General features: G+C 45.0%; 8 protein-coding genes across 9 annotated transcripts; 6 read left to right on the top strand and 2 right to left on the bottom strand.

The window, feature by feature from the left end:
* Positions 1 to 2,546: 2,546 nt before the first annotated feature.
* LOC9657338 (serine/threonine-protein kinase BRI1-like 2) lies at positions 2,547 to 4,628 on the bottom strand. The gene has a single exon (XM_002980774.2). The coding sequence runs from the start codon at positions 4,626 to 4,628 to the stop codon at positions 2,547 to 2,549; it is 2,082 nt and encodes a 693-aa protein (XP_002980820.2).
* A 279-nt stretch (positions 4,629 to 4,907) lies between these two features.
* On the top strand, positions 4,908 to 6,479 carry LOC9656994 (PRKR-interacting protein 1 homolog). 2 transcript variants are annotated; one of them, XM_024685934.1, is made up of 4 exons: positions 4,908 to 5,163; positions 5,222 to 5,501; positions 5,561 to 5,829; positions 5,927 to 6,479. In XM_024685934.1, exons 1-2 carry the CDS (start codon positions 4,924 to 4,926, stop codon positions 5,495 to 5,497), a joined length of 516 nt encoding a protein of 171 aa, XP_024541702.1. In that variant the 5' UTR covers positions 4,908 to 4,923; the 3' UTR covers positions 5,498 to 5,501; positions 5,561 to 5,829; positions 5,927 to 6,479. The 2 variants fall into 2 exon arrangements, with proteins under 2 accessions (XP_024541702.1, XP_024541701.1); XM_024685933.1 differs by having other exon boundaries at positions 5,556 to 5,829.
* LOC112350139 (pentatricopeptide repeat-containing protein At5g16860-like) lies at positions 5,755 to 12,417 on the top strand. Its single transcript, XM_024685818.1, has 6 exons — positions 5,755 to 5,810; positions 5,927 to 6,379; positions 6,546 to 6,659; positions 9,786 to 9,886; positions 10,130 to 10,242; positions 10,293 to 12,417. The coding sequence occupies exons 1-6, from the start codon at positions 5,755 to 5,757 to the stop codon at positions 12,207 to 12,209; spliced, it is 2,754 nt and encodes a 917-aa protein (XP_024541586.1). The 3' UTR covers positions 12,210 to 12,417.
* On the bottom strand, positions 12,354 to 13,874 carry LOC9657337. Its single transcript, XM_002980773.2, has 3 exons — positions 13,361 to 13,874; positions 13,238 to 13,283; positions 12,354 to 13,155 (listed from the first exon to the last, which is right to left on the bottom strand). The coding sequence occupies exons 1-3, from the start codon at positions 13,645 to 13,647 to the stop codon at positions 12,886 to 12,888; spliced, it is 603 nt and encodes a 200-aa protein (XP_002980819.2). The 5' UTR covers positions 13,648 to 13,874; the 3' UTR covers positions 12,354 to 12,885.
* Positions 13,875 to 14,193: 319 nt separating this feature from the next.
* Positions 14,194 to 16,066, top strand: LOC9657336. The gene is made up of 10 exons (XM_024685940.1): positions 14,194 to 14,305; positions 14,375 to 14,554; positions 14,610 to 14,705; positions 14,754 to 14,831; positions 14,882 to 14,974; positions 15,038 to 15,136; positions 15,193 to 15,264; positions 15,350 to 15,511; positions 15,588 to 15,689; positions 15,756 to 16,066. Exons 1-10 carry the CDS (start codon positions 14,234 to 14,236, stop codon positions 15,993 to 15,995), a joined length of 1,194 nt encoding a protein of 397 aa, XP_024541708.1. The 5' UTR covers positions 14,194 to 14,233; the 3' UTR covers positions 15,996 to 16,066.
* Positions 16,067 to 17,561: 1,495 nt separating this feature from the next.
* LOC9657335 (peroxisomal sarcosine oxidase) lies at positions 17,562 to 19,222 on the top strand. The gene is made up of 2 exons (XM_002980862.2): positions 17,562 to 18,923; positions 18,980 to 19,222. The coding sequence occupies exon 1, from the start codon at positions 17,563 to 17,565 to the stop codon at positions 18,796 to 18,798; it is 1,236 nt and encodes a 411-aa protein (XP_002980908.1). The 5' UTR covers position 17,562; the 3' UTR covers positions 18,799 to 18,923; positions 18,980 to 19,222.
* Positions 19,223 to 19,307: 85 nt separating this feature from the next.
* LOC9657334 (TATA-binding protein-associated factor 2N) lies at positions 19,308 to 20,653 on the top strand. The gene is made up of 3 exons (XM_002980861.2): positions 19,308 to 19,397; positions 19,478 to 20,230; positions 20,293 to 20,653. The coding sequence occupies exons 2-3, from the start codon at positions 19,490 to 19,492 to the stop codon at positions 20,491 to 20,493; spliced, it is 942 nt and encodes a 313-aa protein (XP_002980907.2). The 5' UTR covers positions 19,308 to 19,397; positions 19,478 to 19,489; the 3' UTR covers positions 20,494 to 20,653.
* Positions 20,654 to 21,374: 721 nt separating this feature from the next.
* Positions 21,375 to 22,515, top strand: LOC9657333 (glycine-rich RNA-binding protein 3, mitochondrial). Its single transcript, XM_002980860.2, has 3 exons — positions 21,375 to 21,440; positions 21,506 to 22,165; positions 22,227 to 22,515. The coding sequence occupies exons 2-3, from the start codon at positions 21,518 to 21,520 to the stop codon at positions 22,368 to 22,370; spliced, it is 792 nt and encodes a 263-aa protein (XP_002980906.1). The 5' UTR covers positions 21,375 to 21,440; positions 21,506 to 21,517; the 3' UTR covers positions 22,371 to 22,515.
* Positions 22,516 to 22,523: the final 8 nt, after the last annotated feature.

Raw genomic sequence — 22,523 nt, 5'->3', positions numbered from 1 at the left:
TCCTTAAGCCTATATAATCTGATCTTGCTTGTATAGGTTAATCCTTGATGTCGACTATTAGTATCATATGATGAGCATATCATGGGCATTAGATGAGCACATTCATTGGATTGCATAATGTGGTCGCTTACTTGTGTTTCCAGGCTAAAGTCCTCAGTAAAATACTGGACAAAAGGTTCTAAGCTATGTATTAGATATGGCTTTTTGCTATGCTAACTAGTGAAGCTTCCAATACAGATGTCACTGGTGATAACAATAGACTACGCTAAAGAGAATCACCAGGGGCCTGAAGTTGACAAGATTGTTGGGTCAATCCAGTAAGAAATCCAAACATTGCAAAAGGCTCTCAAGAAGCTTGCATCAGTAAAGGTCAACAAATTTCCTCTCACAGATTGTTGTGGGAATCTCATATTTCTTACTTCCAGGTGATTCAAATGGCAGCAGAGGTTGAGAAAACGGAGGAAAAGAGGCTACTCCAACCAGGCAGCAGGCAAGGAAGAAGGATCATCACGAGGTATGCTCAGAATGGGCATCAGACAGTAGCATTTTTTCTCTTCAGGACGGAATCGCTTCTAACAAGTTCGTGTTGGTGAAAGCCTTAACCAGTGCTTACTCGAGCCTTACACAGGAGCAGATGTTTATTAGAGGCAGTGAGTGGCTCCGACCGTGTTGCTGGAAATACAGCTATCAACATGTATGAGAAGTTTGGGTGCGTGGAATCGGCAAAGGCTGTGTTTGACAGAGTTATGGCGGCAGAGCTTTGGCCAGCGGCAGAGATGCGAGTGGGCTCTCCAGATGTTTCGAAAGCTCACCTCTGAAAAAGAAATACCATGAATAATAATTCATATTATACAATTTGTTTTTATAAAGGGTTTGTTGTAAATATTATAAACTATACTATAGTTTCTTATAAACTATGTTATACTTGTACTAGTTTTTCTCATCAAATGTTGGACTGTGCAAAACTTCTGTATATATATATATATATATATATATATATATATATATATATATATATACATACACACACACACACACAATACAATATAGACCATGCTCTTGGAAATATGAATATATTTAGAACATAGATTTTAAGAAAACTAATACCCAACCCAGAAAAAAGTAAAAAATGAATTGCTAAGAATAAATAATTTTTAAATATATTAGCTGCAAAGTATAAGCCAATAATATGAGTATAAAGAATTTAAGAACACTAATATAGAAGAAGTACTAAAAATATATTTATTAATTAGATGTTAATGCATGGTATGTTTACTTGGGATATAAGAAAATTCAGAATACTAAGATCTTAAGAATACTAGTATAAAAAGAACTATTACTAAGAATAGTTATTATTAATTTAGAAAAAGCATTATTTAATTATATGTGTTTAATATGAATAAATATATAAAATTAATATTACTCAGAGCCATAAAGAATATTAGCTCTCTCCATGCACTCACAGCTTAATATCCAAGCCTTTTTGTTTGTTCATTAGACTTAATTCAAAAATTTCTTTCAGTGCTACAAACAATACATGGAGCAAGAATCAAAGTCAATAGTAAATTGATGGAGATAATGCCTTTCTTAGTTTTTGCCACATCATCAAGCATATGCATTCCTCATAGTGCCTTCTTCACTAATCCAATCAACACTTTACATATGACATGTGTCCCAACGCATTCCTTTCTTGTATTAGGCAATTGACTATCTCCTATTGCTAAAAGCAAACATCAGTGCAATTATTTGATAAGACATGGTTAAGTCAATAACCCTTTGATAGTGCCATTGGCTGGATCTGGCGGCCCAGAAAGATAATATAGTTACTTTATAATTATTTGAATTTGAATTAACTAAGTGTATCTGGTAGAATATTTCTTTTAATTGATGCATAGCCATACCCATCCCTCTTCCACTCATTCCTTGAGCTAAGGTTTTTGAATTTTCTTGCCTAGATCAAGGTGTTAACATGAGTAAGCCTCTAGTAGTGGTGAATTAACTCTGGATATATTTTTATTGATTTAGGTAGTATATCTTCAACAAGATCCCACCTTTTTGGGTATGTATGATAAATATACATCTATAATGGATGGATCCAAAATTACAGTCATAGTGGATGGATTGGAGTAAAATGAACATTAAATTTTTCTATATTGAAACATTGGGTTGGAACAAACATCTAGATTATCTGTAAGATTGAGTTACACAAGTTTAGGTGGTAATGTAAAGGGGTTGTGCGCCCATTAGAGTGCTGTTACATGGGGCGGGTTCCCAATCCAAATCCAAATGTTGATTAGATTCTGTGTTAAGGTCCATGAATATGTCCAAATTTTGTAGGGCATTATAATTTTGAAAGTAAATGTGAAAAATTGATAGTTTAGAATTTTCATTAAGCTTCTCTAATTAGTATAGAAGAATAAGAGTTGTTTGTGTTGTAACAACTAAAGGAATTTGCTTATGATAATATGATGTGTGAAAGTTATGCTTAGTCCATAAAAACTCTCAAAACATAAAAATCATATTAGAATATTATTATTTGTTCTACTTTAGAAGATTCTAAATAATGTTCGGTATACCAGCTTTTTCCTCATGTCAACAAAAATAACAATTGTAAAGCTCAAAACAAATCCAAACATTCCAAAGCCAGAAGCAATCAGAACAATCCCGACTTTGCCACCTCCGATATTACTGTTGTCAATATTATCAAGAGAATTTGGTGGTCTACAAGCACTAAGAGGAAAGCCGCATAGATATTCATTTCCTTCAAAACTACTTGGTTTAAGTGTTGTCAGTTGACCACCTTGTGGAATAATCCCAGATAAGTTATTGCAGCAAAGGTTCAATGCTGATAAGGAAGAAAGTAATAAAAATGTATATGGAATCTCCCCTTGCAAGTTGTTATGAGAAAGATCCAAAACTGCCATATTCTTAAGCACTCCTAGTGCTGCTGGTATTACCCCTGATATATCATTGTGCCCAAAGTTGAGGTATTGTAAGTCTTGCATTTCGCTCAACTGGGATGGAATCTCTCCATAAAGATTGTTATGTGAAATATCAATATGAAGAGGACTACTGATGTTGTATCCATAAGTGAGAGCTGGAAGCAAATTTACATTAGGAAAGCATCCTCCACTTTTAATTTTTAAAAGCTCTTTCATTTTGTCCAAGCTGATGCCCTGTATAGCAAAGGTGGTGTCCATGCAAATCCCTGCTTCAGTGTCTATGGCTGTTTTCAAGCTGCCGAGAGTTGCTTTCACAAATGTCTTCCCAGTGAATCCTAAAATAGGAGGAATGTTTCCAGTGAGCTTGTTTTTTCGGAGCTCTATCACTTGCATGCCCATCCTGCTTGGAACTTTCCCTTGTAATGAATTGTTGCTCAGTTGCAAGACAAGCATCTCTTTTGCATTTTCCAATGAAGGAATCTCTCCAATTAGCTTGTTGTTGCTCAAGCTTAACCACTGGAGCTTGATCAAGCTAGAGACTAGCTCTGCAGGGATGTTTCCTTCAAGATTGTTGTAGCTGAGAATGATCATTGTCAGGTTGTTGCACGCCATAAGATTTGATGGAATGCCCCCTTCAAGGCTGTTCACCCATGCAAGAAAGTATTCAAGCTTGGGAAGAATGTCACAAATATCCTCTGGTATCTGTCCAGTCACTGAGTTGAAACTTAGATCCAACATCTTCAAGGCATTGCAAAGCTTCAGGGTGTCCAGCACTCGTCCATTCAGTTCGTTGTTCACCAAAATCAAGCTCTCCAGTTTTGATGTCAATGGACAAGTTTCATTGCTGGTGATAGTAAAACTATTGGAGCTGAGATTTAGATGCCTGAGATTTGTCCTGAATGCAGGGACCTGACCTTTGAAGGCATTGTAGCTGGCATCAATGATCTTTAGATATGGCAGAGAAATAAGTGAAGGAAGATAACTGGAGAAATTGTTGTGAGCCAATGAAATTTGCTCCAAAGCAGTACACCTTCTGAATAGTGTCTCTGGAATCTCTCCTGTAAAGCTATTGGTGGAAAGATCTAGAGATTTTAAGCTCCTGCATCTAAGGAAAAAAGAGGAAGGAAGATTGAAACCCAACTTGTTATCTGAGAGATCCAGCACTTCCAACTTGTCACCAATTGAAAATTTAGAGTCAATGTGATGAAACCCTCCACCAAGATGATTGCCTGATAAGTTGAAGACCTTTAAATTCTTGCAGCCCATCAGGAGCTCTTGGACTAGATTAAAACTGGAAGACATGTTTTGGTTGCCAGAAAGATCCATCCATTCCAGCAAGCATGACATATTTGATTTCGTGTTGGCAATAAGCTCGTCTTTGAAGCTGCTTCTCGAGACATGAAGCTGGCGGAGAAAAGGCAATTCCTGGATCATAAAAGATAGAATAGAACCTGAGAGTGTCAAATTCTGGAGATAAAGACCAGAAACTCGATCTTTCTTTGAGCAACTCACGCCCTCCCACTTGCAAACACTCCGATTAGATCCCCAGCTCGAAAGTACCTTGTATGGATCATGCACAGAGCTCTTCAGTCTTAAGAGCACGCTGGAGTCACTCTTGGATGAATTTGCCTCTGCTGCCGCGAAAATGGCAAACAAGACGATCAAGAGATAGCAATTCAAAAGCATGATCATGCACTAGACTACCTTTTCTCTTCACTCAAACCTGTTTAAATAGTCCATGAGGAAACTTGTCATGTCCACTAGAAAGATCTCTTCTACAGCTATTCAAAAGTTTGTCAAAGTATTTGGTCCCACTTCTCACCTTCCCTGGACCTTCTTTCATGACCCACGAGAAATAGAAGTCTGTGGGATATACTTGTTCTAAGTCCAGCTTAAGTATATTCATTAGCGATTCTACTTTTTTATTGGGATTCGAAACCGTGACCTTTTTTCGTTTGGGGATTTTAGGGTTCTTGGGCGAATGCCGCGGTACACGACGTCCCAGACCTACACAGAGGGCAACACCCAGGTAGTGACTCTCGCCAGCACTAGGGGCGATGGCAAGGCGCTGGTCCCAGCCTCGGAGCCGGCGATCCCAGAGATCCCGGCCGAGGACGAAGACCTCGAGATTAAGCTCCGGCGGATCACGGAGCAAGTTCCCGTGCGCATCAGCAACACATCTGGGAGCTCCGCTGGGTCTGGCTCGGGAGATTTCCACCAGGTAAGCGCGATTTTTCTTTGTTTTTGGCCCCAGAGTATCGATATTTCGGCCTGCGCAGTACCGGCAGATGAGACGCAGGGAGCAGGATCGCCTGGCGCGGATGGAGGCGGATTATCAGAGGAAGAAGGAGCAGACGGAGTTTGCGATTCGTCGCGAAGCCCGGCTCAAAGAGGCCGAGGAGCGAACGGCCAAGAGGAGGGCAAAGAGGCTAAAGAAGAAAGAAAAGAAGAAGCAAAAGAAGGACAAGGCGGTGAAAGAGCCAGGCGTGGAGGAGGCGGACAAGGCGAAAGGCGCAAACGCTGGAGAATCCAGCTCCGACTCAGAGGCCGAGTAGTAAGGTAAGCTCCCATTTTTCTATGGTTTCTTTGTTCGCTAATGGATTGCCTTGACAGGAAAGGTGGTAGTTTATTTCCTTCTCAAAGCGGAACTTTGAATATATAGCTCAAAGTCAGGCAAGCGTTGGAGCTTTGTCACTTAACCTTCGTATTTTTCTCTCTTTGTTAAGATCGATGCCCAGATGCTTGATCCTGGCACAATGGTAAAAAACTTCTGGTGCCCCACCTCGAAGGATAGTACATCTAGAAATAAAAAATGGAAGGAAAGCAGAAAAGTCTACATTGGGACGGACTGAGCATGGACGGGCTTGCGTACGTATATAAATCAGAGGTAAGCGATCAATCGATCCATTCTCACTCGCAATGCATCTCCATCGACGTTCTGTGTTTCTCCTGATGATATCGATATCTCTTGTGTTCTTCACCAGGGGGATCCTCGCGCCGCCGCCACGCCTGGGCCTCTTCCTGCGCAGGGCCTACTACGACAGGCTCACGGTGGCTGAGGTGAGAGAGCTCATCGGAACGATCATAGAATATGTACGGAACTTGAACCTCCGCGAGGTTCGCGTCAACGAGCCCTTTGCGTGGGCGGTCACACTGACGGGGAGCGTCGTGGTGCGAGTGCAGCTGCTGGTGATGAACCAGATATGGGGGGAAGATCGCGGGGGGATATGCTCCATGCCGTCCTCCAGCAACGTGTATCCGTTTGGGGATATGGTAAACGCTGTGCGTGAGATGGGGGAGTCTATCTTCTACGAGCTTTTGGATCGAGAGCGGTGGTACGGCGCGGTAGAGATTGTGTTGAGGGCTTTTGGGATCACGTATGAGGTGCAGAGGGACGAGCTCTTGGCTCTGGGTGCTGGCTATGGAATCATGAGGGAGTGTAGTATATATTGAGGAAGTTGCGAGCATTATTCAAAGACCAAGCAATTAGTTAGACATGTTTATTAAAGGTAAATAGATATTACTAATATTTGATTCCTTGGCACATTCTGAGATGTACTTGCATTTCCACTTTGACTCATGCAGAAGAAATTGTTCTCACAGTTCTGGGGTAGTTGTTCCCGGCCATACAACAACGATGCTGATACTCCAACTAGAAGGAGTGATGTTGCACCAGCTTCTGCAGCATTTAGCAGTGCTTGATCATCAGGCACTGAGGTGAAGAATTGTCCTATCCACCAAGTTTTAGCAAAGCTTCAAATGTCAAAGATACTCAAGAAACTAGAATGTCATTCCTGATGTTGTAATGTTCAAGTAGCAATGTTCCCCACAAAAGCTAATTTGTATGGTATGGTTTTGCCTACTAGGGCTGGATGAAACCATCATATGGTACTCTCATACTTCTCTACTAAGTACCATGTAAAACCTGTTTCAAAACTAAAATTCCATGTCAAAGCATTTATAAATCAATATATACTTGTGTTTATAACTAATCTACAAGTTAAAGTGGGAAAATTCTTGTAAATTCAACAATGGTCCTTGATTTTAAGCATTTGCCCTGCAAAAAGGAAATTGTGGCATAACTTTAACTCCACTCTCCTAGACATAATCTCGGGCTAACATTTGTCCCCAAATCAACAAGCTAAAACACAAGTATTGAATTTTTAAACATATTCAAAGTTTAGAATTTATATTCAAGGTAGCTTACATCAAGAAAGATCTAAAGACTGATATAGTGAAACAATTTAAATCTCAAGCAAGAGGGATCTGTCATCCAAGGAGATAATAATGCTAGATGGAGTGTGGCCACAAGGCCATCCAGCTCCTTCACATCCATGTCTCCTGTGAGCTGAAGTTTAGAGTCCTCTCAGAAGCTGGTAGTGTGGTGCTTGTCAACGCACCTCCACCTCCTACTCCCCCTAAATGCAAGAGCACAAAGTTCCTTGTAGGTGAGCTGGCCTTCATATTGTAAATTGATCATTGGATCACATTCTAGTGGGAATTTTGAACCTACTAAGCCCTAAAAACTGACATCACAATCAGAGAAATCTAGACCCATGCAAAAGGTATGAAATACATTATTTTAAAAAATTTATTTATCATTTCAAGCTGACAATCTCTATGTATATTAGGGATGAAAAAGGACTAAGCTGGATTGGAATTGAGATATTTATTAGGAGCAGATAAAAAATGGGGACTATTGTTGCATTAACAAAGCTTCTTTATTTCTTGATCAGAGCCAAGCCTCCTTGACCTTGCCTTGTAGTAATCCTTGCTCTATTATGCCTAATATTTCCCAGCTTTGTTCCATCTACAGAGTGGAAACGGCTACCCATAAATGATATTCCAAAGTAAAAACCCCCATCAATAATATTGAATCGATGTTTTTTTGAAAAGCCCAACCACAGCCTTATATAGCAAAAATTGACAAGCATGAGCATAATGGCAACACACTCTAGTAGGAACTTTGAACCTCTCTTGTTTGTCATCTAGAATTACATAAGTGTCTGATGTTACAAGGGGTGCCACCTAGGCATCAAATCAACCTCACATGGGCCCATGTGCAAAAGATATGAAACAGAACAGCATGCATTTGTACGTATTGCTTGCTCAACTCCCATTTTAGAGATTCCACTTGACTTCTAGGTAAGAGTTCAAAACTAATTAAAGCTAGGTGTTTGCTAATGGTTTACAACATTGCCTTTGCAGAAGAGGCATTAGTTTATTTTTTCTAAAATGCAGAACTTGCCTACTATACAGATAAGCTTTCAAGCTTTAACACTACATATAAAATATGTATAAACTTCTATGCCCCATTTTGAAGTTACATGTTTAGAAGAAATATATAATTGAAGGAAATCCAAGGCTCTTCTCTTAGGTTGTGAAATTATTCTCTATGGTTAGTCAGTTGTAATATAACATATTTTAAATCTGGTTATATCCAAAGAAAATATAAGTAAAATCTTGTTATATCCAACGAAAATATAAATGGAATATAATTCCATTCATATATGTAGATTTTCTTTTCTCCTTGATTAAGTTTTTACCACTAATAAAAATATTAGATCAAGTATATGGTATGTGGTTTCACATCTCCAGGCCCCAATATGTCCAGCCCTAGATATGTCAAGCTCGAAATATGTCAACACTTCATACACTCATGGTGGGATGCTTCCAATGTTATTCCACTTTGAGTCCTTTGTTTATCTCTTTCAGTTTGTAAGCCATGCCTCTTTAACCACTTCCTTTTTTACAGTTAAAGAGTTAAAAATATAAAAAGTAAATAGAAAAAGTAAAAAAAGGTATGGCAAGAATATTTTATTTTTTTACTTTCCAAGTCCCTCAATACTGATTATATTCTCTAGTGATTCCGTAGCCAACCCAAAGACAAGAGCTCATCCCTCTGCACTACATAGATGATCCCAAAAGCCCTCAACACAATTTGCTATAAAATTCTATAACTGCTGTGATTAGCTGAGACTGTTGTAAAATGACTTAAGCTGTGGCTTATGAAAAATTATTTTAAAATAAAGTGATGTTTTAGGATAATTTAGTTTTCATTTGTAATAGAATATTTATTAAGCTAATAGTCTCTACAGCACCAAAAATCATGAAAGAAAGGAATATCTCACCAAACAAAAAATCCTGAAACTTGTGCTAAACCTTTTCCTGAAACTTGGTCAAAAGCCATATGGAAATGATATAGAGCTAAATTGTGTTTTTTAGGTTGTGACAAAATCCACTTGTAATGATCAAAAGACCTTTTTCACACAATGTGGAAAATCTCAAGAAATTCTTCTAAACTTCATCAAATGATGAAATTATGAGTTAGCACCAATCTTCACTATTGATCTGAGAATTTATAATTCTTGTGTCAGTACATAGAGTTCAGATTGGCAGAGTTAAGAAATCTCTTTAAACATCATTAAATTAGCACCAATCTTTCAAAAACGCTTGTTGTGTTGTCACAAAACTATTGATTTGAGAACTTGTAATTCTTGTTATCAGTATATAGAGTTCAGATTATATGAAAAACAAAAAAAAAATAAAAAATAAAAAATCAAGAAGAAAGGTGTGAAGGAGGCCATCTTTGTAAATATCAAAAGTAATTTTAAAAAATTCCAGAGATATTTCACTTCATGTGTAATTACAAATTTGCAATGCATTTCCACAAGCTCCTCATGATATCTCACTAAGGAGTCCACATGCACCACTCAACAGGTGAAAGAGCTTGCTGGAAAGATCATAGAATATTTAGAGAACTAGAACCTCCACAATTGAGTGGGCAGTCACACTGATGGAAGTGTTGTTGTGGTGCAAGTGAAGCTGCTTGTGATGGACCAGATATGAGGAAACAATCACGGGGAATATGCTCCATTCCCTCTTGCCGTACAACGATCCATTTGGTACACCGTATGTGAGATGGAGAGAGGTGGTACGGCCGGGTAGAGATTGTGTTGAGGGCTTTTGGGATCACCTATGGGTCTCTGGGTGGTGATCACAAGGGAATGTAATGTGTATTGAGGAAATATAATTCAAGGTGGTGGGAAGACTTTAAATTATTAATGCTTTACCTTTAAGTACAGCATAAATATTATTCTATCTGACAAAAAAAATCCTTTTAGGTTCGCAAAATATTCTATTGTTCTAGAATATACTCGAATATTTGTGCCCTAGAAAATCTTAAGCTGGGGAAGAGGAAGAATGCGGGAAAGCGCCACTCATGCTGCTGCTCGCGAGATTATCGCCAGCTCTCCACAGCAGGGAATGCGCACAGTCCGCGGGAGGAGGAACCAAGAAGGTAATGCGCGATTCTAGAGTGGAAATCATCAAAGACTCCATTCTTTCCAGGGAAGTTCTACCGATGCGTTGAAGATCTATGAGAGAATCAGGAGGGATGGAGCCACGCCCAGCGTGCCAATCACTCTGGCAGCGCTCAAGCTGTGCAGCAGCTCCAGATATCTGGAAGCCGGGCGGACAATCCACCGCGAGCTCAGTGATTCGCGAGAGATGGCAAATATTTTCGTGGTGAACACCCTGATCGACATGTACGCCAAGTGTGGTAGCGTCGGCGAAGCTCGGCAACTCTTCGAGATCACTGCCACTGCGCGCTCCTCCACGGTGGTGTCCTGGAACGCGATCATCGCCGGCTACGCCGATTGCGGCGAGCCTCGCGTCGCGCTCGAGCTCTTCCAGCGGATGCTAGACGAGGGATTTCGACCGGATGGCCGGACTTTCGTGGCGGCACTGCGAGCTTGCGCGATCCTGGCACTGGAAGAGGAGGATCGCCAGATTGGCGAGGACAATGTCAAGAGCAAGCTCCTGGAGAGAGGGATGGCTCTACACTCGCAGGCGTGCTGCTATGGGCTGGAATCCAACGTCTACGTCGCGAATACGCTGGTGGACATGTATGGGAAGTGCTCGAGCATGGCCGACGCGAGGAGGGTGTTTGATCGGAGCTGCCACTGCGTGATCTCGTGGAACACGCTGATGATGGGATACGCCGAGAGTGGCGATGGTCAGGAGGCGCTGGATCTCTTCCAGCGGATGGAAAGTGAGGGATTCCGGCCGGATGGTCGGAGCTACACCGCTGCGATCAAGGCTTGCGCGAGCTTCGCGTCGAGAGAAGATGGAAAGCTCTTAGATGTCGTAGATGGTAGCACCAGCAGCGAGGGTGGCACCAAGATCAAAGATGGTAACAACGATGGTAGCACCGAGATTCAGGATAACAGCGATGGTAGCTCCAGAATGATCGAAGATGGTAGCACTAAGCTCAAGATCGCTGGAAGAAAAACCAGAGTTTTCAAAGCTGGAGCGCTCGAGAGGGGCTTCTACCTCCACGCTCGAGCTGCCAGCGACGGATTCCAGTCCAGCGTCTTCGTGGCCAACGCGCTCATCGATATGTACGGCAAGTGCGGCACCGCGGCAGACGCGCGGCGGATATTCGACGCCATGGTAGACCGCAACGTGGTGACGTGGGCGACCATGGTGCTGGCATATGCCGAAAATGGCGACGCCGGGCTCGCGCTGCGTCTCTTTCGTACGATGCGCGAGGACGCCGGGTTGGTGCCCGACTCGGGCGCTTACATCGCGGCGCTCAAGGCGTGTGGAGCGCTGGCGGATCTGGAGCGGGGGCGGAAGCTCCACGAGGAGATCGCGGCGCGGGACGATCTGGCCGCGCACTCGATCCTGGAGACGTGCGTGCTGGATTTCTACGCCAAGTGTGGCAGCATGGGCGAGGCACGCCGGGTGTTTGATTCCATGCCCCGCCGCGATCTCGTCGCCTGGAACGCTCTCATCGCCGGGTACGCCGATCAGGGGGACTTCGATCGCTGCTTCCAGCTCTTCGACGACATGGGCGCCAAGAACAGTGGAGTCCGCCCGGATGGAGTGACGTTCCTCTCGATCCTCTCGGCCTGCGGCCACGCGGGCCTCGTGGATCGAGCCAGATTCTACTTTGCGCTGATGCGATCGCCGCGGTTCGGGGTGGATCCCAGCGTGGAGCACTACAACTGCATGGTGGATGTGCTGGGGCGCGCGAATCAGCTGGGCGAGGCCATGGCGATGGTGGAGGAGATGCCGCACGGGGGCAATGTAAGGCTGTGGACGTCGCTGTTGAGCTCGTGTAGGAAATGGGGCAATGTGCGCGTCGGGAAGATCGCGTTTGAGGGGCTCCTGGCGCTCGACGATCGAGGATCCCCGGCGTACGTCCTCATGGCCAACAGCTACGAGAACGACGAGTTTCTAGGGTTCTTGAGCAGAAATTAGGGCTCCTTTGACTTTTCTGGTCAAAGGTTGACTGGTCTGGTCAAAGGGGGAAGGTATGATTCCCGACAAAGACAACACACGCGGGACGCGTCGGCGCACACGAATCCATCGCGCCTCCTCCAACCAATTCCTTCTTTTTCAAAGTACACCAAAGCTTTTTGATTGATTGGAAAAACTATTTCAAAGATTACAAAAGTTTACAAGGGGATCAGCTTGAAATATATATGTACAACAGGCTCTGCCGAGAAGCGAAGGGGAAAGGGGAAAATTTTTTCTTGTTCTCAACCGACTTAACCGATCGAGAATCGAGAAGGGAGAAGGAGAGGCACTCACTAGATTTCTTGTGTACAAGAGAAGAGGGGCGACGAAACCAAATGGAGAAAAGAGACGATGACGATGATAATCCGAGGCTCTTTGCCGGAGGAGAGTGCTTGCTTTCGCTGGAACGATGATCCTCGTTCTTATTTGGTTGAAACACCTGTGCTAGCAGCAGCGCAAGATCTCTCTCGCCAGCTTACGAGAGAAAAAAGTATACAACCTCCTTGTGAGTTGTGACGATGGAGGAGGAGAGATGAAAACGAAAGAACTTTGCCAAAATCACCAGCTTGCCTGAAGTAGTAACTTGGGCGATGGAAAATTTGAGGACGAAGAGGAAAAATAACGCGCAGCTCCCCCACTATGCCAGCGCCGAGACGCTCCTCGAGTCCGGACCGGATGGAACGAATCCTTCCACTCGGACCGGAGGCTTGGACGCTCGGGCCGGCTCGCGGACACTCTTTTGCTGCTGGGAGCATATCAGAGGAGACGCGGCCGCGGTGGCGGCGGCGTTGCTGCGCTGGTGTGTAAACTGTACATCATGTATAAGTGGGTTGCCTGCTCGGCTCGGTGGCGAGCCACAAAAATATGGTGGAGAACAACAAAAATTTGATGATTCCCCGGAGGAGGCCTGGCATAGAGAAACAAAACCAGAGCTGTGTGTCAGCGACCAAGCCCAACTCTCTAGATCGAACAAACCAATCTTCGCTTACCTTCCTCAGAAAAATGTCAAGGATCTCAAAGCCCACATCCCCGTCACTAGAAACGAAAGAAAAAACAAGAGAAGAGTTAGCACCAAGGACGAGAGAGAAGAAGAGAAAGTTCCTCCATCGTACCCGCAGTGCATTCGAGTGGAAGGATGGGGCTTGAGAGGCTCCGGAGAGAAGCAAGAGACCACGGTAGCCGGCCTTCTGGGCTTGGGACACACTAACTCTTCGTTGACTTTGCTATCTACATGGATCCCCGACCGGACGCGCCACCGCTCGTTCATCTCTCCCAAACTCTCTAGGATTTGCTCGGCATTGCCGAGGCTCCGGGGGGGATAGAAATCCAGCTTGCTCTTCGAGGGACTAGTATTTACAGCGGCTGTACACGAGAAAGAGAGCTCCACCACTCTATACATACAGGAGGAGCAGCGAGAGGGGAGAGAGGAGAAAAATTCCGAGGGAAATCTTACAAGAGCTCAGAGAAGGAGAAAGGGGGGGAATCAAAATCTGGGAGCGTACCAAAATGTGAGGCGTCGGCCGCGAGAAGAACACGGCGGCATAGATCCGCGCAAGCGGCGTCGAGCGGCGTGTGGCATTCGATCGATCGATCGCCCTCAAACCCTAAACTCTCGGAAACCCTCGGTTTCCAGTTTGGGCCGTCTTATCAGGACCGTCGAGCCAAAGCCAGGTCGTAAGGATAGGTCTGGGGCGAATCGTGGCCGTCGGTCTCCCGCCTTGGACGGCGGCGATGCGCCGCGTACAGCCAGACCTAAAGGGCTGAACGGCAGGCTGATGCTGTCCGTCGATCTGACCCAATGGACGGCCCAAGATGGTTGGCAACTTCCCTGGTAACTGCCCCCATCTTGGAAAGCAAAGATTGTGACAAATTTGCCCCTTCCAAGTAAGGTGGAAAATTTTCACCGCGAAATTTTCACATGAAACAGACGAAGGTGTGCTTGCCCTATTTTAGCTATGCCAGGTCGCAGGCTACCCTAGTTTGCGATGAGCGCTCTCGTCGCGCGCGGCTGGAGGCGAGCAGCGATCGTCGGTGGCGGCAACGCGCAACAATTCCTGGTATGTGGATGGATTACTGGTCGATCGATCGGGGCTGCGTTGACAGGGATGGAATTCTTGATTGTGTAGCCGATCGGACTGAGGGGCTCATCCAATCCATGCCGGGCCGCGCGGCACTTGTCTACTGCGTCTTTCATGCCCAAGAAGCCGCTGGATGGCATCGACAAGTTCCTCCTGGGATCGATTTGTTTGATGGGAGCCACAGTCGCGAAGGAATACTATGACTTTTCCCAGGAGCAGCGAGCATTGGTAGGAAGTCTTCTCTGTTTGCTGCTTCTTCTAAGCATGAGTGATGCTTTTCTAGGCTACCAAACACGAACCAAGGGCACACGAGGAGGCTCCAAGGGATGTGAAGGCCGAGGTGGAGAAGGCCTACGAGGATCACTTGAAGCAGATCGAGGTACGATCTCTGGCCTTTCAAGCTGTAGCTGCTCACAATGGTTTTCAGGCCAAGTATGAGCAAGAATTAAAAGAAGCTCAAACAAAGGCATCGGACAGTGAAGCTCGTGCTAAGCAACTGGAAAAGGTATTGCTCTTTCTTCGTTTTTCACCAGCCAGAATTACAGTGTGTTACAGGAGCTTGAGAATGAAACAGCCAAGCACGCGTCAGAATTGAAGTCTCAAGCCGACATGATTGCGTCAAAGCTGCAAGAGGAGATCAAAACTCTGGTTGGTGTCGATAGCTTTTTCTTTTTCTTTTTGTGCTCATCCTCCGTCCGTTGGTGGGCATAGAAAGAAGAGGCTAGTGCCAACGCGAAATCCAAACAAAGTGAGGAAGCTGGCAAGGATAAACTTCGTCTTGTGAATGAAATTACAGAGCTCAAACGCCAGGTGATACTTTTCTTCCAAAGGAGGAAGTCACAACTTGACTTTGTTTGAGTTTTCAGGTAGAGGCTTTAGGCCTCAGTGGTAGCGACTTGGAAAAGAGCTATATACTGAGGAAGCTTGCTATGGTAATGGTACGAAATCAACCCTCCTCAGCCCTCGGTTCTGTTTTTTTACTCCCTTATTTTGCCACCAGTTGAGTATAGATGGATGTCACAGGGTGTGTTTGCGTTTGAGAACGCCATGCTCAATGGAGAGCCTCTAGAGAAGGAGGTGGAATTCTTGCGAGGAGGAGATTCTTTGATCGATGCTGCCATTTCCTCGTTACCGGAGGAGGCCCTCAAAGGAGGGTCGTTAAGACCTTTACAGCTTCAAAACAGTGTACGTATATAAAAGAAATCTCTCCTTTCTGACCCCTTATGGCTTACTTTTTACGTTTACATTCCTATTTTTGTAGTTTGTGGAGTCGAAGCCAAAGCTCCGTGAGCTGATTCTCATTCCTTCCACTGGAGGTGGAGCAGTGTCACATTTGATTGCTCGCGGTGCTTCGAATCTCAAGGTATGCTTCTCTATCTACTTTTGCGTTTGGTCTTTCCTCTCTTTTTCACACACTGGAGTTGGACAGGTGAAAGAAGACAACCCTGACGATGGGGGCATTGAATCCGTGCTTGATCAAGTGGAGAGCTTGATGAAAGACGGCAAATTAGTGGAGGCAGCGGTGGTTTTGGAGCAGAGTGTGGAGGGCACGGAAGCTCAAAGTTTGGTGATGGAGTGGGCCAAGCAAGCGAGGCTTCGCGCTGCAATCGAGCAAGTAAACGGCGTCTTACGTGCTCACGCTGCGTCCATTTCCATGAGCTTGGCGTGATCGATCGATCCAAGCGTAACCGGAGAGTGTAAAGACTTTTACGTAATAAGTGTCTCTCTTGATCATACAGATATGGCCATTGCGCAGCTCACAACAAAGCCAAATCCAAATACGAACATGAGAAACCCAACTCCATCACCGCCACCTTTTACATTCCTCTGGAAATCACTGGGAACTTTTGTGTGATTGCATGGAAGCCCACATAAGTGTATGTTTCCCTCGTAAATTTTTGATCCAAGACCGATAAGTTGTTGAATGAAAGGTTTAAAGTGCTCAGGAAGCAAGAAAGTTTGTGGTTCTCTTTTTGGAACTTGTTGTGTGGGAGATCTAAAATCACCATTCTCCTAAACTCCCCGAGCTCAGCTGGAATTTTCCCTGATAGCAAGTTATGGTCCAGTCTGAGGCCTATTAAATCGTCATTATAGGCCAATTATTGGACGGATATAGAGATTTAAGGCCCTTGCATCTCATAAAGAACACAGTAGATAAATTGCCAGTTAGTTGGTTAGATGAAAGATCCAAAACCTCCCGCTTAATTCCAATCACAGCAAAAAATCCATGGAAAAGCTCTCCACCAACTTGATTGTTTGAGAACTTCATAATTTTGCATGCCCTCATTAGAGTTTGAAGAAGATCAAGGCTGGAGGACATATTTCGATTGCCTGATATATCTATAGCTTCTAGCAAGCATGGAATTATGCTGGAGAAGTTTTGATCTTTAAAAGTGCTGTCTAAAACATGAAGTTAGTGTAATTGAATTTTAAATTTAATCTAACTTGAAAAGGAGAATTGAAAGGATGAGATTAGAGGAGCTTTAGTCTAGAAGGATGTCACAATAGATGTAGGTAGGCCATATGCAAATTAGGTGCGAAGGGAAGGTATGTTTAATATAATGGAAGTGAGAGCTAAGCCTGAAAATTGAAGGGAATGAAGCTGGAGACCAAAAACTCGACCATTTCTAGAACAAATTACACCTTCCCACTGGCAGATTTCTCTAGTTGAACTCCAATTTGTAAAAGATCCAAATGGATCATCCACCAGCTTTAATAGAGAAGCAGAATTACTCTTGAAGTTATTTGCATATGCCATATCAAAAAAGATAAAACTAAAATGCCACAAGATTACCAATGGATTGTATGGTCATGGTGTTCTTTGCATTTATCTATGGGTTGAGTAGTCCAAATCAATGTTAATTACACTAGTTTGTACAAAAGTCTTTGGTGGAAAATGTCAAGAGTTATTTGAATTGGAACATTCGATTTTTATATGTATGTTGGGTGATGAGTGTTGTACACTTTGATGGGTTTTTTCTGCACCAAATAATGAACTTTTAAATTACCCTTAACCTATTATATTCACTTTTTAAACTTTGCTAACTTTTTTCCACTAAATTAGTGCTTTTATTTCTACAGCCACCTCAATTCTTAAAATTTTCCTTGAGGTTCTCATCTTTCTATACTTTTGCTAAACTTACATCTCAAGCAAAGACATTAGAGAAGCTTGGATTATGCCTCCAGCTAAACAATATGAAATTTTTAAAATGTGCCCTAATCTAATAATGCTGGATATGGCGGCCAAGCACTACTCTATCGCAGTTGTGGGCTTGGGCTGTATCGGGTCGGCAGCGTGTCGTCATCTCTCAATGTCTTCGCCGGATCCGAGCACCATAATCGGTATTGGCGAGGCCGAGAGCACTCCAGGTACTGGCTCCAATTGTAGTTTTCCCACGGTTTTCTCGTCTCACTACGACCAGGGACGCATCACTCGAGTTGTGGATCCTGATGCCGTCTGGTCTCACCTCGCGGCCAAATCCATTTCCAACTATCCAGAAGTAGAGACCAAGAGCGGCATTTCTTTTCACGGACGCGTCGGGTTTCTCAGAGTCTCTCCATTTTACGGTGGTGCCGGGGATAGCCTCGCAAGATCACTTGAGGTTGGGCTCCAAAACGGTGCCGAGGCAGAGGTGGCGGACGATGCAAGCTCTCGGTTTCCTTACTTTGGATTTGGAGACGAGGATGTTGCGGTGGTCGAGAACGGTGGTGCTGGCTACGTGAACCCGAGAGAGATGGTGAGAGCTCAGCTCGCCATCGCCAGAGAAAATGGGATCCGGCTCGTCCAGGAAACCGTGACGAGCATCGAGCGACTTGGAGAGGGTGGTGGTGTGAAGATCTCAACCAGACGAGGGACGAGTTTTCTAGCTGCCAGAGTCTTGATTTGCACTGGAGCCTACACAAACTTTCTTCTGCCGAAAAGCTTGCAGCTCGTGGTGAAGATCAGAGCCGTGTCAGTGGTGCTAGCGGAGATCGATGGCGATGAAGTGAAGAGGCTGGATGGAATGCCGTGCTTCATATGGCGGCTCAAGTCCAACCCGGTGCTTCATTCCGTGTATGGATGTCCTCCGATCCAGTATCCAGACGGGAGAACATACGTCAAGATTGGAGGCACTACTTGGCAGCCCAAGATCGTCTCCACGGAGGAAGAGTTTCTCGAGTGGTTCCGCGGCGCAGGCTGCAAAGTCGAGACAGATGCTCTGCTCGAGGTGCTGCTGCGGGAGCTTGTTCCGGGGCTGAGAGTGAAGAGCGTGAAGACGAAGCCGTGCGTCGTCTCCTACGCGGCCCGCAACTATCCTTACATGGACAAGCTCTCGGACGAGGTGTTCCTCGCGGCTTTCGGCTGTGGAGCCTCGGCAAAGTCCTCTGACGAGATTGGAAAGATGGCGAGCTCGCTGGTGTGCAACGGCGAGTGGTCCTACGATCAGCTCGACTCGTCGCTCTTCCGAGCAGTGTGCGAGTCCTCAACTTGAAGCTCTTAAAGGCCTGCTCTACAGGATCGGATATAAAGTGATCGAGCATTCTTTCTAGTCCAGGTGTTACTAGCGAGCGGGAGAATCTTTGTCCAGTGATCAAGTAAAGTGACAATATAACTCAGGTATGATAAACTCGGTCTCATTGCGAAAATTTGATTCCCTGGTATCGTTCGTGCAGTCATGACCATTCTAACTATATTTTACGCGAAAAAAATCGCGAGATGGATGCGTCGGTGGAGATTTACCATGCACGAATGTGGTCATCGCCGGGCCCCTTTAAAAAAATCACCACTCCGTTTGGTGGCCTTCACGAGCTCGAGAGAGACATTGCAAAGCTTTTATCGGCGAAGTCGTGCAACAGAGATGGTGGTATATGCGCATACATCTCGTGGAGATATGCTTGCTGGGAACTGGCAGGTGTCGGTTTCTCTGTGGACCGCCGACGCTCTGGGAACCGGCTATAGGAGTTTACTCGTCGATCCGCGGGCAAATCTATCAGTATAAAGCGACGCTCTCGAGTTTCTCACGGATAACATATCTATTTCTTCGTAAAGTTCTTCCAGAGTTCTTCTAAAGCTCTCTCGAAAGTTTCTCTGGTGAGTTGAAGCATTTCTTTTGCTTGATTTCTCTGATCTACAGTCGTGAACTTACATACATTCTTGTGGGATTTGCTCAGCGTTTCGCGACAATGTCTTACGAGGGAAGGAGGAGTAACTACGACGATTCCAACACCGAGGGCGTAGCCACCGGGGAGGACAACTACAGCGGCCGCTATGGAGGAGGAAGGAGCAGGAATTCTTCCGGCTACGACGACAATGAGGATGGATACAAGGCCAAATCCGACGACTACGGCAGTGGAGGTGGTGGCTATGGCGGCAGAAAGTCCGACGGCTACAGCAAGAAATCTGGCGACTACGACAACGAAGGTGAAGGCTACGGGAGAAAATCCGATGACTACTCCAGTGGATATGGCAAGAAATCCGACGATTACAGCGGTGGAGGCTACGGGAAAACCTCCGACGAGTTCAGCACCGAGAACTATGATTCGGAAAAGAAGAGCGATGAATTTGGAGGCTACGGAGAGAAGAACGATGAATTTGGAGGCTATGGAAAGAAGAGCGATGAATTTGGAGGCTATGGAAAGAAGAGCAGCTATGGTGACCGACCGAAGAAACCGGAGGAGGAAGACTACACTCAAGGAGATGGCTATGGTGGGCGGAGTAAGAAACAAGAGGATGGCAATTACGATCAAGGTTCCGGATATGGTGTCCGAAAGGACGATGAGAGTGACTATACAAGGAAAGACCAGGAAGAAGAAGAGTTCTCGGTGAAGGAGAAACTGGACGATGCCGAGGACGACATCAAGGAGCACAGGAGGCACGAGAGAATTGGCATTGTTGGAGGAATGGTTGCTGGAGCTTATGCCGCGGTAAGAGGAAAACGCTTTTCTTCTTCTTGTTCTTGAAGATGGTCAATGGTTTGTTCTTTCAGTATGAAGCTCACGAGGCCAAAGTGGATCCCGAGCATGGAATAAGGCACAAAACCGAGGCCGGCATTGCTGCTGCTGTGGCGACTGGATCTGGCGGGTACGCGATTTACGAGCACCACGAGAAGGAGGAACGCAAGGACGGCGTGGAAGAACTGGAGGATCAAGAAGAAGGAGTCACAAAGAAGAAGCACTGGTTTAGCTAAGAGATCTCCACGATTTCAAGCTCTGGGACATATTTCGCTTTCCAAGGAGCTATCACACCACTTTGTAGAAAGAAGGCGATAAAGCTCAAAGAAAAAGGACTATATGGTTTTGGTTTATATGCTATGAGAATAAATGGAAGATCAAGATGGTTCGCTCCAATATTTCTGGAGAGAAAACACAGATAAGAGTTCACTTGGCAACACGTGGATTTCTTTTTGGTGTTTCGGGTTGGAATTTGGAGTCCAACTCACCGGTCTCATGACAATTTAGCAGAGCATCCCGCGCGGCGATCTCATCATTTTGATGTAAGTTCTTGTGCGCGGCAGTAAACAAGGCGGGTGAAGAAATTTCTTCGAAGCGACGAATCTTTTCCTTGTTTTCACGCTGGATTGGCCTCGCAGGAGAGGGTGCAATCTTGTTGGAATTGATTCGATTGCCAAGGTTTCCTGTGTAGAGGGTGAAGAACAGAAGGTGATCGAACATCCTTTCTACTCAAGATTTTGGGGAAGAAACTTTGTCCAGCACAGTAAACTCACGGATGATCCTTGGTATCGTTCGTGCAGAGTATGATCTATATTCTACGCGAAAAATAATCCCAGATGGATGCGTCGGTGGAGATTTACCATGCATGAATGTGGGTGAATTGGTCATCGCCGGGCCCCTTTAAGAAAATCACTACTCCGTTTGGTGGCCTTCACGAGCACGAGAGAGACATCGTAAAGCTTTTATCGCGCGGGTGGTATATGCGTATACATTTCGTGGAGATATGCTTGCTGGAACTTGCAGGTGTCGGTTGCTCTGTGTCTGGGAACCGGCTATAGGGAGTTTACTCGTCGATCCGCGGGCAAATCTATCAGTATAAAACGACGCCCTCGAGCTTCTCACGGATATATCGGCCAGGAAAAGTTCTTCCATAGTTCTCTCGAAAGTTTCAGAAGTTTCTCTGGTGAGTTGAAGCATTCTCTGATCTAAAGTCGTCAACTTACATACATTCTTGTGGTAATTTCGCAGCGTTTCGCGACAATGTCTTACACGGGAAGGAGGAGTAACTACGACGATTCCAACACCGAGGGCGTAGCCACAGGGGAGGACAACTATAGCGGCGGCTATGGAGGAGGAAGGAGCAAGAATTCTTCCAACTACGACGACAATGAGGATGGATACAAGGCCAAATCTGACGACTACGGCAGTGGAGGTGGTGGTTATGGCGGCAGAAAGAAATCTGACGACTACGACAACGAAGGTGAAGGCTACGGGAGAAAATCCGATGACTACTCCAGTGGATATGGCAAGAAATCCGACGATTACAGCGGTGGAGGCTACGGGAAAACCTCCGACGAGTTCAGCACCGATTCGGAAAAAAAGAGCGATGAATTTGGAGGCTATGGAAAGAAGAGCGATGACATTGGAGGTTATGGAACGAAGAGCGACGACTACAGCTATGGTGACCGAACGAAGAAACCAGAGGAGGAAGACTACACTCAAGGAGATGGCTATGGTGGGCGGAGTAAGAAACAAGAGGATGGCGATTACGATCGAAGCTCCGGATATGGTGTCCGAAAGGACAACGAGTCGATGGATGACAGTGACTACACAAGCTCGAAAATGCAGGAAGACGTGAAGGGGAGATTGGACGATGCCAAGGCGAGCCTTGGCAGTGTGGGAGGCATGGTAAGAACAAAAAAAAATTGAATTTTTTCTTCTTTTTCTGGATCAATGTTTGTTCTTTCAGTATGAAGCCGGAGCAAGGAACAAAACCGAGGCTGGATCTGGCGGGTATGCGATTTACGAGGACCGCGAGAAGGAGGAAAGCAAGGACGAAGAACTGGAGGATCAAGAACAAGGAGACAAGAAGAAGAGGCACTTTTTTAATTAAGAGATCAAGCACCGAAAGTGGCTCTTTTGCTTTCCAGAATCACCACCACTTTGTGGAAAGAACGATGATAAAGATCAAAGATCACTATATAGTTAGCGATTTGTATGGTTTTTAAAATAAGTGGAAGATCAAAGCTATGGTGGAATCATGATG

This window comes from Selaginella moellendorffii, unplaced genomic scaffold (assembly GCF_000143415.4).
Source record: "Selaginella moellendorffii unplaced genomic scaffold, v1.0 SELMOscaffold_46, whole genome shotgun sequence".
Classification (NCBI taxonomy): domain Eukaryota; kingdom Viridiplantae; phylum Streptophyta; class Lycopodiopsida; order Selaginellales; family Selaginellaceae; genus Selaginella; species Selaginella moellendorffii.
Note: the sequence above shows the minus strand (reverse complement) of the source record. Positions and strands in the feature narration are given on the sequence as shown.

Bases quoted from the DNA above. Each gene is read 5' to 3' on its own strand.
- LOC9657338 (XM_002980774.2), bottom strand. From the start codon at position 4,628: ATGCTTTTGAATTGCTATCTCTTGATCGTCTTGTTTGCCATTTTCGCG.
- LOC9656994 (XM_024685934.1), top strand. From the start codon at position 4,924: ATGCCGCGGTACACGACGTCCCAGACCTACACAGAGGGCAACACCCAG. The intron at 5,164-5,221 runs GTAAGCGCGATT...CGGCCTGCGCAG, and splicing joins GCTCGGGAGATTTCCACCAG to TACCGGCAGATGAGACGCAG.
- LOC112350139 (XM_024685818.1), top strand. From the start codon at position 5,755: ATGGAAGGAAAGCAGAAAAGTCTACATTGGGACGGACTGAGCATGGAC. The intron at 6,380-6,545 runs GTGTAGTATATA...TTGTTCTCACAG, and splicing joins GGCTATGGAATCATGAGGGA to TTCTGGGGTAGTTGTTCCCG. The intron at 6,660-9,785 runs GTGAAGAATTGT...GTGATGGACCAG, and splicing joins CTTGATCATCAGGCACTGAG to ATATGAGGAAACAATCACGG.
- LOC9657337 (XM_002980773.2), bottom strand. From the start codon at position 13,647: ATGTATAGAGTGGTGGAGCTCTCTTTCTCGTGTACAGCCGCTGTAAAT. The intron at 13,284-13,360 runs GTACGATGGAGG...TTTCGTTTCTAG, and splicing joins TCCACTCGAATGCACTGCGG to TGACGGGGATGTGGGCTTTG. The intron at 13,156-13,237 runs GTAAGCGAAGAT...TCTCTATGCCAG, and splicing joins TTGACATTTTTCTGAGGAAG to GCCTCCTCCGGGGAATCATC.
- LOC9657336 (XM_024685940.1), top strand. From the start codon at position 14,234: ATGAGCGCTCTCGTCGCGCGCGGCTGGAGGCGAGCAGCGATCGTCGGT. The intron at 14,306-14,374 runs GTATGTGGATGG...TTGATTGTGTAG, and splicing joins GCAACGCGCAACAATTCCTG to CCGATCGGACTGAGGGGCTC. The intron at 14,706-14,753 runs GTACGATCTCTG...AATGGTTTTCAG, and splicing joins ATCACTTGAAGCAGATCGAG to GCCAAGTATGAGCAAGAATT.
- LOC9657335 (XM_002980862.2), top strand. From the start codon at position 17,563: ATGGCGGCCAAGCACTACTCTATCGCAGTTGTGGGCTTGGGCTGTATC.
- LOC9657334 (XM_002980861.2), top strand. From the start codon at position 19,490: ATGTCTTACGAGGGAAGGAGGAGTAACTACGACGATTCCAACACCGAG. The intron at 20,231-20,292 runs GTAAGAGGAAAA...TTGTTCTTTCAG, and splicing joins TTGCTGGAGCTTATGCCGCG to TATGAAGCTCACGAGGCCAA.
- LOC9657333 (XM_002980860.2), top strand. From the start codon at position 21,518: ATGTCTTACACGGGAAGGAGGAGTAACTACGACGATTCCAACACCGAG. The intron at 22,166-22,226 runs GTAAGAACAAAA...TTGTTCTTTCAG, and splicing joins TTGGCAGTGTGGGAGGCATG to TATGAAGCCGGAGCAAGGAA.